The 17,447-nt window shown below is 36.9% G+C and overlaps 1 protein-coding gene across 2 annotated transcripts in view; it reads right to left on the bottom strand.

The window, feature by feature from the left end:
- Positions 1–17,447, bottom strand: part of HEATR1 (HEAT repeat containing 1) — a 39,097-nt gene that overhangs the window by 5,513 nt on the left and 16,137 nt on the right. For both annotated transcript variants that reach the window (XM_050895107.1, XM_050895108.1), the window contains exons 19-35: positions 15,183–15,375; positions 14,469–14,641; positions 13,948–14,115; positions 12,852–13,094; positions 11,951–12,082; positions 11,432–11,538; positions 10,190–10,333; positions 9,299–9,414; positions 8,915–9,036; positions 7,306–7,434; positions 5,738–5,968; positions 4,925–5,051; positions 3,645–3,811; positions 2,960–3,006; positions 1,981–2,104; positions 988–1,128; positions 482–771 (exon numbers count right to left, since the gene is read on the bottom strand). In XM_050895107.1, coding sequence (XP_050751064.1) covers positions 482–771; positions 988–1,128; positions 1,981–2,104; positions 2,960–3,006; positions 3,645–3,811; positions 4,925–5,051; positions 5,738–5,968; positions 7,306–7,434; positions 8,915–9,036; positions 9,299–9,414; positions 10,190–10,333; positions 11,432–11,538; positions 11,951–12,082; positions 12,852–13,094; positions 13,948–14,115; positions 14,469–14,641; positions 15,183–15,375 — 2,654 coding nt within the window. The remainder of the gene's footprint in view (positions 1–481; positions 772–987; positions 1,129–1,980; positions 2,105–2,959; positions 3,007–3,644; positions 3,812–4,924; positions 5,052–5,737; positions 5,969–7,305; positions 7,435–8,914; positions 9,037–9,298; positions 9,415–10,189; positions 10,334–11,431; positions 11,539–11,950; positions 12,083–12,851; positions 13,095–13,947; positions 14,116–14,468; positions 14,642–15,182; positions 15,376–17,447) is intronic.

Genomic DNA, 17,447 nt, shown 5'->3' with positions numbered 1-17,447 from the left:
CTCAAAGCCCCATCTTTAGTTTAAAGATTTAGTGACAATAAGAAACTTGTATTTGTAATGAGATAAAACAGTCTTAAAAGCAACAAGTTAGATGCTTGAATTCTTCTTGAATAGGGAGAATAAAATAACGTAACATGCAGGGTTTCCAACTGTACTGGTTCTCACGTTTTTAAATGCAATCTGTTCTACAGTAAAAATACAAAACATGGTCTGACTTTTCTAAAGCCATTAAGATTGCCTCTCTGTTCACAGTAGCAGACTCCATAAGGAACTCTACTGATTATAAAACTCTTACAATTTCCCCACTAGCTTCTTAGTTCTACGACCAGGAAGCGCCTTCAAGCGCTACGAATACCTTTATTCTTATCTACACAAAGCACACACATGGGCAGACTGCCATTTGGCCGTCATCAGCATTCCTTCCGTTTAGTATAACTAATTCCTGCTGCAGTTGGTTCTGTTAAAAAGAACCCAACAGTACCTTGGAAGCTGAGGTATTGCTTGGGCTTTCAGTGTACAGGTGACCTCAGCTATACAGAGCAAAGCACTTCCCATCACATTCTTTTCCTCCTTCTCTGAAGAAATTAGATGAATGGCGGTTTTCAGAACAGGTACAAATGGCACTGGATTTTCTGTGCCAAAACCTTTGCAGAGTAGCTTGAGGCTGAACAAAGCAGTCTGCCTGTTGATGGCTTGCTCCTCCTCTTCCTCCTTTCTTTTACACTTCACAATAGCAATGAGCTCAGGAATTAGCTCTAAGAGCTGCAGGATCTAAGAGGACAAGAGAACACACACATTAGACATACAATTAGAAACTCAGAACCTGCAAGGTAACTATGGGCAGGTAGCCTACGTCTCACTACTCAAGAGCTGCTTGCCAGACTTGGCACTGGTACTTGACGTCTTTACATAGAGCAGACCACTTCTACATCAATCTCTCTCCAGGTACTTCTGCTAAAGGAACCGAGTTTAACCACTTTGCCTCACCTGGCTCTTCTGCCACCTTGTGCGCTGCTGCACCTTATTGTTCAAAAGGTCCATTGCCTTACGTCTCACAGATGGGAGCTGATTCATCATTAGTCCCCTAATTACAGGGATGAAAGTTTCTGTTGGCAATAAGGCATTGACCTACAAGAAAACACAAACAAAACAATACCATAAATGCTCTTCCATGCACTATGACATAGTAGCCTCCAAATAAGACAGGCAAACTTTCTTCAACTTCCCACATGGGTTTCAGGATCAAAGAAGAGAGGACAGGCTAGCAATGCTGTACCTGAGGCAAGCAAAAGAACAAAGCAGGTTCCAGTTACAGTACCTAATGTATGTTCACTGGCTGCTAACCAGCCATTATCCACTAGCTCTGAGATCTCCTCGGCAATTCCTTTGGTCTACACTGGTGAGCTAGCCCTCCTTACCCTAAAATACTTCTGGTAGTGCCCTGTGCATGTACATCATGAAAACTGGAATATGCTTCACAGGCAAAAAAAAAATCCAAGCTGTGAAAAGACGTATGCTCCACAGCATGCAACGAGACAGCCAGTCCAATTCTACAAATATACTTCTGATCAGAAAAAGATTAGAAAGAAAAGCATAAGGATTTTTTTTCTCCATTGAAATCCATGTAGAAATATACAACAGTTCCATTAACATTAGTTAAATCATTTTATGAGTTAACAGTGAGAAATGCTGCCAAAAGCCATTCTTCTCCACCAGATAGATAGTGAAATGACTGCTTCCAGCCAGTAGAAGACTAACTAGAGGAAATAAGCATTCCTGAATTTTTTTTTCTGCTTGTTCTAAGCTGTTAGCTGTAGTTATTAAAGCTGTTAGATGAGTTTAAACAATGATGCACCAGGTTGCAGACCATCCAATAAAGATTAGTCCTAATCCAACAAGAAATCCTACAAAGGTTATAATCATATTAATAAGCAAAAGCAGAAATGTCCCACTGCTAACATGAGGGCTAATGAGACATACTTTATCCAGCATATCATAGGACTTGTTAAGCAGAACCCTCCAAAATTTGGCTGTTGGCTTGTCCACGTTTCCTTCCACTGAAGACGCCACAGTGTTTATATAGCGAAGAACTTCTTCTAACAGCCTAGATGGAAAGGAAGCATCTTTTAGTAAGTAACAAGGACACTAAAGAAGTCAACTTTATTACTGGAAAGCGTAAAATTTCACGAAACAGCTACAATAAAAGAAAATTAAACACCTAATGGAGAGACTAGCAGATCACATCTACATATTAACAAAAAGCTACGGCAATAAGGACAATCATGCGCACATTAAAGAAGTCTACCTGGTACCCCCAAATTAGCATCTACATACAACAGTAGTTCTACTTAAGAACTCTACTTTAAAACAAAAACAATCTGGGAAGATATAGATGTTTAAAAATGAGCATTTAAGGAACACAGCATTTAAAATAAATCCTACACCCTTTTTCACTTTGAACAAACATAAAAGTTAAGCCTCTGCAAAAGAAACCCTCCATTTTGCATCATTGGCTGTTATAGCCCAAGGACTACAACTGTGATCTGTGATTACTGGTAATTTTCTTACACCAATATAGGGGCACCTGTGCATAACGATTTTTTTCCCTACAAATGAAGTGATATGTTTTGCTAAAAATCTGGAATTCTTTTAGAGACTCCATCATCAATAGCATAATAGTTATGGCCAAGTATGTAAATAAACACTATCAGAAATACAGAAAGAGTGGATATTGGGTAGAGCAACCTTTCAGAAATAAAAAACTCCACATCATATTTAAAAAAAACAAACCAAAACAAAACCCAAATAACTTGCATATAATAAATATTGCTTGTTGCTGAGGACAACATTAAAAGTATCCTTGGGGAAAAAAATATTCTAATGGGACTACACTTAAAAAATATTCCCAGGTTGCACTAAAAGCTAGAAATAGGAGGAGTGGAGCAGATTTAAAGCATACCTCTGTTCCAACTTCTGCAGCTCTTCTGTTTCTTCACATTCAACTATCTGGTTTAAAAAGGAAGAATGAAACGCTAAGTGTGAAACTTACATCCCTTCATTAAGTTAATATCCCAGTATACGCAAATTTTTCTGTTCTGAATGAAATGTCCACTAACATGGTAATTATGAGTTCCCCACATTTGCACTTAAGCCATCATTCTAGAAGAAAATCTGAGAATCTTAGGCAATGCAGTCACAGTAGCAAATACATTTCATGCTGGTGGATGATGTTCAGTTGAAAAACTGGGAACTACTTCCAGCTAGAGCCGCAGCCTAAAATTTGTAACATTTATTTTGTCTTTTCAGAGTTAATAGTATGAATCCCACACCAAACTTGGAGTTATACAGACTGCGAGTGAAATCCCAGGCTCCATAAAGCCAGTGGGAATCCACTGGGACCAGAAATTCACTTTGTTACCTATTCATCAGTCACACAAATGGAGTCTACCTGGAAAAGCCTTATTAAAAAATAATTAACATCACTGAGAGGTTTCAAAACTGTGTCAATAAAGGTGTCAGCAAGATACACTGGACAGATCCCTTTTTAATATAAAGCCATACTAAAAACCAAATTAAACCTCATCTATTACAGTATGGCACAGTTACTTAATGTGAGCAGCTTAAAAGCAATCTGCCATTATTACCTTTTTCACAAAACTCTGAGAGGATAAAAGTTGTGACATGAAGGAGACGGACAAGAATTTGAAATGCCGAAGTTGTTTGTCTGAGTGAGACTCCACATTAAAGAGCTGCCCATCCTGACTTTTTAGCTTTGTCTTGCATGTTCTTGACTTTTTTGGCCCAGGATCATCTGTTGAAAACATTCACAAAACAAATTTGCAGCCAAGAGAAAAAGATATTTGATTTCTGATTACAGAAACAAAGTAAAATTACAGTCAGATGCCTATCAAGGATAGTAATTCTGCAGTATCCAAAATCACGTCAAAGTTCCAAAAAAGATGCTCTGAAATACCACAGGAGATAAACTTTTCATTTCAACAGCCTCAAAAGAAGTAGTGCCATTTCACTATCATTCCATCTGATCATTTTTACATGAAGAATCTTCTTTTTTCTTGGTACTAAAGCTACGGTACACTGGCTACAAACACGAGAGACTTTTGAGGCAGGACCACATACACTGCGCGTCACATATTTGGGAAAACTGCTTTCAGTGTCATTACCTGGTCCTTCCTGGCTGAGAAAATGTATTCAAACAACAAATACGGCAAGTCCTAACTTAAAAAGAAACAAACAACCCTCACCCACCTTCCTCAATGCTCTTTGAAATAACAGACTGGAAAAGTATTAAAACATACTGTTTAATTATTGCTCCACTATACTGTAGTAGAAAGAAATTAAACCTTAAAAAACCCAGAAATGACTGGTAGTCCCTGTGATCTTGTCTGCTATGAATAACAGCTTTTTATTTCAACTAAATGATTTACTGTACCTTCTAAATGAGGACTACTGTTTTATTCTAAGTGCTCAAATTAATCTATAATTAAAAGAATTAAAAAAAAAGTAATCACCTATTTTAGCCATTTTATTAAAAAAAAAAAAAAGTCATTAAAGTAATTCTGTATTCCTTAGTCTTCTGTCTAGAGGAGTAACAGAATCATAGAATAGTTTGGGTTGGAAGGGACCTTGAAAGGTCATCTAGTCCAACCCCCCTGCAATGAGCAGGGACATCTTCAACTAGATCAGGTTGCTCAGAGCCCCATCCAGCCTGACCTTGAATGTTTCCAGGGGTGGGGCATCTACCACTTCTCTGGGCAACCCGTTCCAGTGTTTCAGCACCCTCATTGTAAAAAATTTCTTCCTTATGTCTAGTCTAAATCTACCCTCTTTTAGTTTAAAACCATTACCCCTTGTCCCTTGTAATAAGGTGGTTTACATGCATTTGCTGGCTCTGTTTTGTGGTTACCTTCTTTGTTCTCTGGCAGCTCTGTCAAGTACTGAATTATTTTCATCATGCTCTGGAACTGAGAACGTACATTAAATTCGCAACAGATGGAAATCCAAAATTCAGTGTCTGCTTCCAGAACAGCATCCTGTTTATGGTTTAGAAATAAAAACAAAATTATTTCAAGAATTAAAAAATATATTCCTAATAATGATAAAAAGACTCAAAAACTCCTCAGTGAGTTTGTGAAAATGCCATGGTGAGCTGGATACTGCCAGGATTAACACCAAGGGTAACAGCAGCAAGCTCTTGGAGAGAACATAGTTCCAGAGGGAGTAGAAAGAGATTAAATTGCTATAGCAAAGACTGTATCTTCGCACCAATGTTCCTTTAATAATTCTTTTAGTTTTCCCCATAAACTATGCTTTCACCTAATCCAAGGGCCTGCCTACACAAAAACATAATAGGGTTTTTATCTTGGTCTGTACAGGAAAAACAGTATCATGTTTCACAAACACAGTTAAAGAAAAAAAAGCAACCTTTAAAAATATTGAAGCACTTCATAATTAGATTATCAGCTCTTCAGGTCAAGGATTGCTGTACAATATGATCTGATTTACTGTTCAGGCTCCAGGACTAAACAATATTGTATCTGCAATACAAATTGTAGTCAACATCACCATCAGGTTCTGCTATAGCACAAGCTCACAACTCACTACCTATTTTAGCATAACCTAGGGGCTTATCTTGCACCTTCTTAAAGGCAAGACCATGAACAGAAAGGGGGAGAGATCAGTCTGTTGAGGAAAAAGTTGACCCCACTAGTCTTCTAACCTTGTCTGTGCTTGGTGTCGCAGTCACAGTTTTGGTCACATACTGCTCAAACAGCAGCACCAGGAGAACCCAGAGGAACTTGTCTCCTCCCACCGTAGTGATCAGCTGGGCCAGAATTGGCAGGCGTCGGTGCTCCGGCACGTGGGGCAAGGCATCCACAAACACACGAATGATCTTGATCACCACCTCTTCCACACTTCCCGAGGACTCTGACAAATCACTGTCTTGAGCCTAGGTACAAACAGGTACAGCTGTTTAAACAGATTATTGCAGATGGGTACAAGTTCTTTCTTGTGAATTCAGAAAATGAGAGAAAGCACTACGTGCCTGATAACAGCATTACCAAAAGCATAATCTCAAGGAAAACATAAGTGCTCCAAAATAAACAGTTTTCAATAACACAGTTCCTTTTCAGTGTTTAAGGAAGATGCTTCAAATAAAATTAAAAAAAAAAAAAAAAAGAAAAAAAGAAAAAAAAAAGAAAGAGAAAAAAGAGAAAAAAAAAGTTACTTGGCATCAGCTGAAACAAGCAGGACGTTTTCAAGGGAAAGCAATGCCACATCCTTCTGAAAACTTTGCCTGTAAGCCTGATAGTTAGGGTCTTGGATTCAAGGACTTAGTAAAAATAATACAAGTAGGCTACATGATCTCAGGTAAGTAACATTAGGCTCTCCCCAAATGTAATAATTGTGTGTGCCATAAATAATTTGACACAGAAACTTGTGATGGCTGTTATGAAAGATTTTAAATAAAAAAATAAATTAAAAAAAAAAAGAGACAGCAACTCGATTTCTCTAACAGAGATCTGCAAGAGGATGCAAAACGTGTATACATATCATTAAAAAATACACTGGGAAATCCCCAGCCCATTGGTAGGAGAAATTTTTTTTTTTTTCCCCCAATTCATTTTTACATAAGAAATTTATATGGCATTTTTCATGTTTAAATCTATGAATGACTCTAGAATTCAGATTTATTAGGTGCAAGTGAAATCTGACTGAAGAAAAAATGTCCCCTTTGAAAAACAATGATGTATTTTTCTTTTGGTTTATAACTATTTATCTAAGATGTCTAGACAAAAACAAGAAAACCCACACAAATGCCAGCTGGAAGAATAAAAGCATTTGTCAAATATTGTACCTTTCCACTTCCTTCAGACCATGTCTACTATTGATATGACCATGACATATTATTATAGGACTAATAACCTCCTTCTTATTTCCAATGGTTCCTCTGCTGAACTTGCCTGCTATTTTTATGATAAAAAACTTGAACTTAAAGTATGTTTCAGGTCCTCTTTAGGTACAGTTGTGATACTGTTTTGGCTAAACCATGTGTAAAGTGCAGGACCTCATAAGATTAAAAAGAAGCAGTAGTCTGATGAACTCAAAAGTTGGTCAGATGAGGAGTAGTCTGTTAATATAGTTATTATATATAATTTAATATCTATCTAAAAATAATCCTAGAATAGGCTACAAGTTATTCTACCACTGATATTCTAAACCATTTACTCAATAATCTTATTGTTCACTTTTTTCTACTCCTTTCCATTAAATAGACAAATTTACCTGTATAAGAGCAGGAATAACCATCTGCACTGTCTTATTAATTACTTGGAACGTGTAAGTATCATCCAGACGCAAGACATTTGCTCCCATGAATGTAAAAATGGGCATAATGTTATGGAGAACCTTATCCTGGAAAAGAAGACAGATGAGATTAGTTTATTTTTTGAACTGTGCTGCTCTGTGTATTATACCTTAAGGCATTTCTCCTTCCCACAAATGCCACTAGATTCCTATAAAAGAAAATGAGAATCGTTAGTATCTTCCAAAATCTAAACTAATTTTAAATGTATAGTGTCCCTTAAAGCTACTTACTATGTGATTGTTAGAGTTCTAAATATTATTTAGAAACCAAGATACACTTCTAAGCAAGTAATTAAAGAGTGGAAATTGAGAGTTTAGTCTGATGAAATACCTTGTATTCTTCAACTCAGTGCCATAGTAGTATGACAAGTAAAATCAGCTATGGGGAGATTTGCAGAAGCACACATGTGAGTGTGGCACAGATTCCAGTGATTTTCATACCTTTCCCACCCATACTTTTTATATCTGTAAAACATTTGCAATATCTACAATCATACAATGGAAACCAACCACGCTTATTTTAATTTTTGGCTTTTTTGGGGGCTAGACTGTAATCACAGTCATTAATTTTAAGAGGGCTGGATTAGAGGTGTCACCTAGCTCAAGACTTAGTTTCCTAGATTTTGCCAGAATTTAGAGCAAGAAGTTATGGGCACATTTTTCATTCAGTTTTAATGAACTGAAGGAGTGTTTTAGATTTAAAAAGAGAGATGAGACTCATACAAAGTATTTCCTTGTATTCTGACCTTGAAAATCTTGTAAGAGCCAATATTAATGTAGAATAAAAGCTCGGTTCTATAGAAGGTGATGGCAGTAAGATGGCGACAAAGAAAAGCAATCCCAACAATAAAAAAGCCAAATCCTCTACAAATTTATCAAAAACATTCCAGTTTTGCCTTTTGGGAAAAATGCTATCTTTCCAAATGCGTGGAGAAAATACTGAGGTACAGATAAAGATGCAAACTGAGTTTGATACATCTGGATACATTTTGCTGATTTTATAGTTTCAAAGCAAAAGAATCTTACTTAGAAGAGTGAGTGTACAGTCAAATTTCAATCCACAGAAGAAAAGGCCTGTTTCTCGGTCAATTAAAATCAGACCAACCTGGTTTTATCATCAACTACAACTACATTTCTCAGTGTTGTACAAGATAGGAACTTGTAAGAATACATGTGCTATCAGGCTAGATGTTTTCTCTCTTGTATATAAAAAAGCAGGGGAAAGAAACAATGCACGAGAACTTGACCACAGTGGGAAGATGAGGCAGGGCTGTTGTCAGAAAGCTTCTTCCATTTCTAATGCACTTCATTGAAAGTCATAAATGATTAGTGACCAAAGCATCAAGACAGGTTTGTTTTCAAGTAAAATGGAACAGAAAGCCCTAAGAGAGCAGGGAACCTGCATATTTTGTCTCTTGCTCCTTTCAGAAAGTTTCTCCCCATAGAACAGCTTTATATCTTCTTCACTCTTCCCAATATTTGGAACCTGAAGAGAAGAGCCAACACGTGAATTTCAGGTACTACTTACGGGAAACATGCCAGCAACAGCACCAAGGAGAAGCAGTGCATGGTGGTGTGTCTGGGGCATTTTAGAAATCCTGATGCACTGGACTATCACTTCCACATTGAATTTTTCTTTGTCAAGGATATCTGCAAGTAAAAAATGTTCACTAATTAACACTTTAATGGTCAACCATGTAGGAATAAACAGTACACTCAAGCACTGGTTTCAATTTGCAAACCATACCTAAGGGATATACAAAAAATGATTAAGGCAGCAAACTTGTATACCCTATAGAGGAATCTATGTCTCCTCAACAACACAGCATAGACTGAGAGAAGAAAAAAGTTAGAGGCCATTGTTTTAATGCCGGTGAGAGAAGTACCAAGAAATGAGTCTGGCAATTTTTACCTGCTGGGATCTTGCCATCTGAAGACAATTTCTGACAGATGCTTAGCAGGCAGCTGAGGATTAGCTGCTTTGTATATTCCATATTTTCTTCTTCTGATGCCATAGGTTCCAGACACCTATACATTCAGGAAAAAAATTAGAGATTGAAAAAGGAGACAGAAAAATAAGTGATCAAACTGCACATTAAGATTCAAATAAGAAACTGCAATCTTCATTCTACAGAAGTTCTAAATTGAGGCTTCTAAAAAGCATTTGCCAAAAAGCGTCTCTTCTTTTTTGTTTTCAGATATATCAACTGGTCTAATAAAAGACATTTATCAAAGCACTGTCAAGAGTATAAGATGATTACCTGAGATATGATTGCCAGTCTATGTAAAGGCAAGTCATAAAGTAAAAAGATAAATATCCAATCTGTATGTGAACTTTCCTAAGTGCCTGGAGATAGGGCTGGCAGGAAAGTGATATTTTTCTTAGGTTGCACTGGAGGAAGGCTGTTCCACAATCTTTTGGGAGGAATTTTAAAGCTTAGAGTATTACTATAATAGCTCTGCAAAAGACTCAAGTCCTGTCAATTGTGCCAGTTTTAGCACAGGTGTCATCCTTCTTAGCAATCCCAAGCACTCCGCCTGAGAAACAAAGTCTTCACATAAGAAGCTATGCATCAGGTAAAAATCTTAAAAAGCCCATCACATTGTTTAAAGGGCAAAAAAAGTCATAACAACCTCCCATTCCCCTCATCTGATTTACCTAAAAGAAGTTCAAGTAAAAAAGGCAAGCTAAGCTACAAAACCTGGCAACAAAGCAGAGAGAAAGTAGCCCATATTTTAACGCTTTGCAGTGTCTGCTGCAGAAGAGAACGCTCAAGGACTTGTGTTACGGAGGCACCATTACCGGCTCAGCAGGTTAAAAAGCGCAGGTACCAATGCCTGCGGACGTTTAAGTTTCTTCTTATGCTGCAGTAATTCCAGAATAAGCATAACCCTCTGCCAGCTGAAGTGGCTTGTTTCCGGTGCCAATTCTGCATCTTGAGGCTTTCTAAAAAGATAAGACAATCAATCAGGATATACTTTTGCAAAGAAAATAGCCCAGTGTTTCAGGGAACAAACACATGCATAAGTAAAAAAAGACAAATGTTCTTTCACATAGTAATATCCTTTACTGCTTCTCCTGGGAGAAGTGGCAATGTGTGGGCTTTTGATTGAAGCAGCAACACGTTTTGAACATCAACAGAAAATCCAGACCAACCTTGTCAAAACAAACCAGTATAGCATGCCTTCTGTGCATACAAAAATTCTACACAGTGAAGCAGACTTCTGTGGGAAAAAAATAAAATCTCTTACCAAATAACCGTCCAAATGCTGATCTGCTCGCCACCCAGGAAACTTGTATCTTCAGAACTACTAGTTGTCTAACCACTGACTAGGCAGGCAATGGGGGTGTGTGCAAGCATGTGTGTTTATAAACTCTGACAGACAGCATTTACAGGTGGATCCATCTAATGGGTGATGATTGTTAAAAAAGGTCAAGTGAAGGAAAATAAGAACAGCTATTCTAGGTCAAACCAAGAAAACCAACTCAATATCCTGTTTCAACAACAGCTGACAGCCGATGCTTAAAGAAGAGAATAAGTACAGTGGACAAGACAGCTCCTTCCTCATGAGAATGGAGAGAAGAAACAAGATGAAGAGATGTAAAAATTAATGATTACATTAACATTTTAACTGAAAGAAAATACTGTTTTTCAGTCAACTGACAGGAACATTTTGATAAGCATCTGTAGGCTTCAGCCATGTGTATGTAATTTGTCCATACATCTTTATTACTAATCAAGTCTAATACCTACAAAAGTGAATCTTGTTCAACTGTGTCAAGCCAGATTCTATAAGAGCAAATGTCAACATTAAAACTACTGGATTTTTTTTTTTTTTTTAAATTTTGACTATAGTTCCATCAGTTCTCAAACAGCAACATGAGTTGGTTTTCTCCTGCCAAAAGTAGCTCAGAGTTATTTTACTATGCAGGGGAAAAGAAGAAATAGATGCTTATGCTTTCAATACAAACTACGCAATGTAGTAAAACAAGTGGCGTTTTCAAACTGTACAGGTAATATTTTTGGGTCTCTAGTTATTTTACCTCTGTTGCTGCATCTTCTGCCTTCTAGTTTGCTGAACAGTGGCCAGACTTTTGGTTTTCTCAGGAGGCTCCAGTTCTCTGACAATCTGCTCAGCACACACTGAAATCTGAAACAAAGAACAATAATGCAAGTACCAATGAACGACGTGTCGTATCACACGTCTATGCCCCCTCCTTTTTTTAAAAACACATCCCTTCCATGCACATATGGGTATATAATCCACATGTTCAAGTCGTATCCCAGAAAATGAAAATCAGTGCAGCAGAAAGAAGTGACTTCTGCTGAATTCATTCACATAGTATAGTAAATGACTGATGCATGGCTTTTAAAGAAATACCTTCTAAAAGCAGTCACTTAACAGACTTTTCAAGCCATTAACACAATTATATTATGTGACAAATAGTTTCCGATTCCTTTCATGCTATGAATGATATAAACAACGAGTGTTACTGACTGTAGCAAGAGAGAACCACCGCAACAGGTTTGAACATATTTGTGTTCTGGAGTTTGCCACTTACCCCTTTAAACACACTGCTAATTGTCTGGGCACAAAGCGGGTTCTTACAGTTTAACAGTAAGTCAAACAATACTTTTAATAGCTTCTGTTGCACCATCCCATCTGACACAGCTGCAAAAAATGGTTTAGTAATCTACAAAAGGGAAAAAAGAAAGGATGCAGAGAGGTTTACTGTAAGAGGGTAACAAAATCACAAGCTATGGAACTTAGGTATGTTAGATTATGGATGACACACCCAATCACACACGCATGTTAGTATGAACATATATCTTAAAAATCTGCATATTAACTATGTATTTTTATATATCCAGGAATCCTCAGATGCAAAGCACAAACTTCTGAAATATCCATCAGACATACTGATTCCTGCAATTTTTCACACAGCTTGCCTGGGGGCAGGGAACAAACTTGCTGTTGCCAGCCTTTGGTAAGTATACACTAATACCTGGCTAACAGAAGGCCTGAATTTGTAGCCTCCTTCAAATGAGACTATTTGTCACCTACTGTATTTTCTCGACAATTTTTTCTCAGAAGAAAAACATGAAGTAAAGCTCCTGCCTGACTGATAAAAACTAAGGACAGTGGAACAGTAGTATCTGCAAGCCATGATACAGGTATTCAGCTGCATGCAAATACAATGATATTTCTATTCTGTACTTGTCAAAATGCAAAAATAAAGCAAGCAGCAATTTCTCCTTCTGGTAAGTTTAAGAGAGAAAGTTTTGCAGCCTGTTTAGATGTTTCAAAGACGCTACGGAGACCTTGAAAACTTTTACTAAAAGAAAGACAGGTCAAAAGCTATGGACTCCTTAACACAAAAAGAGTCCTTGTAAATCCAATCCTAAACACTGCTATTTGCTTTAAGCATAAAAATAAATTTAAGATCTTTCATAAAACCACACCTGCCCAAGTGCTGTGATCTGAAATGGTGGAATTTCTTCATAGATTTTCTTGGCAGCATGCAGACTTTTGATAAATAAATCCAGACTCTGCTGATTCTTGCACAAGAGGGTTGCTGAATATTCATTAAACTTTCCAAGGATGAGATGCAGGAGAACAACTTCATCTTTCAACATTGCCTCAGGTTTCTTGAAGACCTTCTCTAGCAACCGGTCTAGTGCAGGCAAGAGGTGAGAAAGAATCATCTGCAAACAGAGGAAATTCATAACAGAAGTTTTTATCCGTTCTCATTTTAACAAACTTCCAATAGCACAGCCTTATTTCAATGCAACATCCCCTCTCTGATAACACACTGCATACAGTCTTTTATGCAACAGCTATTCAAGAGGAAAAATACAAGACTTATTGTGAGATTACCACAAGTACATGCTCATCTGCTACTTTGCTATTCTCCTTTGCAGAGTAGTATTTCATATTTTTGAGGTACAGAAACAAGGCCATTTTTTCACCGATTTATGACTGCTGTCTCCTACAAAATCCAAATGTCAGGCCAGAACGCTCATCCTCTATGCAGTTCACAATCCTTTTAAGACACATACAACTGAACAGAGCATAAAAATTCATAATTTCATTAATTTTTTGAACATGAACTCATGTATTTTCCAGCACTTAGAGAATTCTGAATGTACTAGATAAGAGGAGGTTAATACATACAAATAAAATTGATAGTACTACCTAATGTGTTACAATTCTGTACAGAAAACTCTATATTCACTGATATCTAACCAAGGTAATAAATTTTTTCTGGAAGAATCTTCTTCTGAAACAGCCTTTTTCAGTAACATCAAGGGAGTTTCCTTAAGAACTCCAGTGCAAAATTCTGCAGCCCTTACATTTGTGGATGGAGTATGCAAATATTTTATGTTGCATTAAATCATACTTTGCAGCACTACCGCATATTATTAGAGGTATCAACTTAATACCTAATAGTCTAATACATTATGAAGTTATTTAACAGCATTATTACTAAATGAAATTTGATTTTAGCATTTCAATCAAGTGCAGAACCCATAAAACAACTAGAAAGGTGGCATTTACCTCACCATGGACTCCATGAAGAATTTTCATTAAGTTTCTTGCAATATATGATGGGAAAATAGGGTTCTGTACACAATCAAGTATGCTTTCCAAAGCTTCCAACAATTTTTTCTTCTCGGATTTCTGTTTTGGTTGTGTCTCAAGCTCCTCAAATAGATTTTCCATAATCTAGTTCATTAACAAAGCAAAAATTAAGTTCTTTCCCTGCAATAAAAATGCCTTAAAACAACATTTATTCAATGCTTTCATAATAATGCAATCTAGATACAAACAGAATTCTTCATCTGTAATTAAACCACAAGTTATTACCTCTTATTTGACTGATATTCTCAATTCTCTGTATGTAATAAATCACATCAGTGTTTTTATAGTCCTTTAAAAAAATATATATAAAAAATCAGTCTACTATAGTATACAAAGACAATAAACTTTCCCAGTTAACTTGATTTCTTTTAGAAAAGATGGGAGCTCACAGCAGCAGACAAAACTTGTATTAACGTACTCCTTAATAACAAAAATACCTGTCTTATGTACGTAGGGTCAGATATGATCTCTTCTGTCTTTGGCTCCAAATGCTGAAGAACAGGATGAAATAGAGACTCCTTTATCCCTCTCAAGGAATGGAGGCAATTGAGAGCAGCCCTTCGAACTTCACTCACAGGACTACCCAAGTTAATTAGCAAAGATATCACCACTGCAAAAAGAGTGAGGGAAGGAAGGAGGAAAAGACAACAGAATGAAGTGAGTGGTCAGAATTTTAGCGTATCTGTCCCTGAAGAGGCATCAACGTTACTTTGGAATTAAAAAGTCATCTCTTTTCACTATAAACCTCTAGACTACACAAAACCAATATCAATTTTGCAGATCCATGGCTCTGAAATTCTTCATCACAGTCCTTATATTCGTGTTTAAGCTCAGAGAGTTCATATATTTCTACTGACTGCCACATCCTTATACTGCACAGAAAGTAAGGTGCTGTAACTGACTTCTTCAGCATAGGAGCATGTTTCTTTAACACTTTTAAGATTAAAGAAAAGTGGTTTCACCTACTTCCAAAGCTTGGGCTAGTAACTGCAGCAGTGAATCATCAAGAAAGAGAGCGCTCTCAGCCTACTGCAGCCGAACATAAATAACTATTGATACCCTTCATGGTATAAAACATAGTAAAATTGCACAAAATTAAAAAATACTGTGATTAAGTCTTATGATGAGAGATAAATACTGTTTTACTTTACCTGGAGATGATGGCGATAGCAGCTGTTTCTTTTTTTGGTATGTCTGTGATTCAAGCAGTGCATAGCCAATATATAGAGCTTGAGTCTGTAGCATTGCATTGACTTCATAGTTCAGATGATTTGAAAGGTTATAACTGTAAGTCCATAAAACTGAAAGGAATTTGAAGAGAACCTCTGAATCTTTTAGATGTACCTTAAATTTAACAATAAAAAAAAAAAAAGAAAAAAGAAAAAAGAAAAAAAGAGAAAAGCACTTGTTTAATAACTTTAATTTATTTGGCAAACTACTACTCACAACATCTGATAAACCACCCAAATCAAAGGAATACACAGAAAGAGAACTAAAGAGTCAGAAACAGTGTCTTTTGGGAAGAAAAAGTTATTGAGTAGATGCTTTTGGGTAAGCAGTACTTGCATGTGTATACAAGTCCACATGTTGCTTAACAGCTGGCTTATTTAGTTTAACAGATAACTTGTAGTCTATAGGTATGCAAATACAAGGAATTTTTTTTTAATCATAACAAACTGAAAACACATCCATATGAACATTTGTATAGTATGTCAACTGCACAAGAAAACTGTTATATGCAAAATAAAGAACTTCTATTTCCTGTTTTGTGCAGTAGTAATCTTAATATTAAAAGCGCTCTAAGTAATCCCTGACTTTTTCATCAGTCATACAAAGTGATTTTCAGAAGTCTATAAACTAGTGTCTCAGAAGAGCTGGGCATCCAATTTCCTTGTACAGCACAGCTTTCTGTGCTGAATATTCACACTAAACTTTATTCTTAGAACTTGTCCTGGATTGGCTGTACGGGCTTTATCATAATAGAGCATGGACCAAAATGAACAAACTCTGGATCATAAATGTATCACTGACCATCGCAGACACAGGTCAGAGTGCCTTCTCCCCCCCAATAGTAATAGCTGCTCCAAGAAGATTCAGTTCAGTTTTTCACATCTCTACATCCAATTACCTTAACTTTGCTTTAGGATATTTCAAAATTTAATGAGGATAGCTTCTGATTTTGAAGCAGTTACATTGTCTCCTAATAGTATCCCAAATCAATTTAAAGTTCTTGCTTACTACATGGTCTGGCAATAGCTAGCATGCTTTCTGTCTGCAAGATGCTCTCTGGAATCGTAAGAACTTTTCATTCATCAAACAGGAGTGCCCACTCAACATTCCGCAGACTGAACACAGCTTGCCAGAACAACTGATACAGCTTCTGACATAGTCTTGCCTATTCTCTTTTCCACAAGTCCACCAAGATCTAGGTTCTAGTTATATTAACTGTTCTAGAGTGGGCAAAAATAACTGTCTTGTCCCCTTCAAATTAAAACACCCTCAAAATCAGAGGCCAGCGGTACTCCACAAGTGAAAGAAGCAAAATTATTACTGCAGCTGTTGCCTTCACTAGGTCCTAGGACATTACTAACCCCATTCCACAAACCTTCTGTAGTCCCTCCTCCAACCTTCTCCTCTTCTTCTGTGCAGTATGACCTAGCTTGCTCAGTCAAAAATCCCACCAAAATAACATCCTTCCTTCCCTGCTGACAGCCTTTAACTAGCCAGGCACTGAATCAATCTCTTTAACAGCTCAGTGTCGGTACAATTTCACCAGATCCTGGAGTGACTGATAATTAAACAAAGTTATATACAAGAATTACCATCAGAAACAAGTTTTTTTATGAAATCGTTGCTATTCTTTCCTTCCTCTGTTTGTGTTTGTCATGTGCTGTTCTTGATGAAACAGCATCAAATTCCAGTACCAGCAGCTTTGTGTCAATTACTTGCTTCTCTTTTCCTCGGAATGTGCAGTTGTTATTCTCTGTCATCTAAAATTCAGTCTGCCAAAATCCCTTATTCTCTTCACAACAATCTATCACTCGATGCGGGTGAGAAAACATGAGATGATGTTATAAGGAAACATGCAATGTCTTCTAAAAGTTTTCCTTTCAATTTTTGTATTTAAAAACTAACAAATTTTACAGAGCAACTGTTTTCTTTGCTCCCAAACAGGACCAAAACTTTTAGCTCAAACTTCAAGCTCTTGACCTTGTCCTGCAAATCAGTGTTATGTTTTCACCTTTGCGTCAACTGGCCCTTTTTTTTTTTCTTACTTTAGTTTTCTATTATTACATTTAATTAGGGTTAACTAACCAGCTGAAGCTTAGACTTTCATCTGCTTACAGTACTAGCATGCCACAAGCAGTGTTGCATGATCAGTTCTCCATTTTTCTCAGTTTTCCTTAAAACTATGT

This window comes from Gymnogyps californianus, chromosome 3 (assembly GCF_018139145.2).
Source record: "Gymnogyps californianus isolate 813 chromosome 3, ASM1813914v2, whole genome shotgun sequence".
Lineage (NCBI taxonomy): Eukaryota > Metazoa > Chordata > Aves > Accipitriformes > Cathartidae > Gymnogyps > Gymnogyps californianus.
Note: the sequence above shows the minus strand (reverse complement) of the source record. Positions and strands in the feature narration are given on the sequence as shown.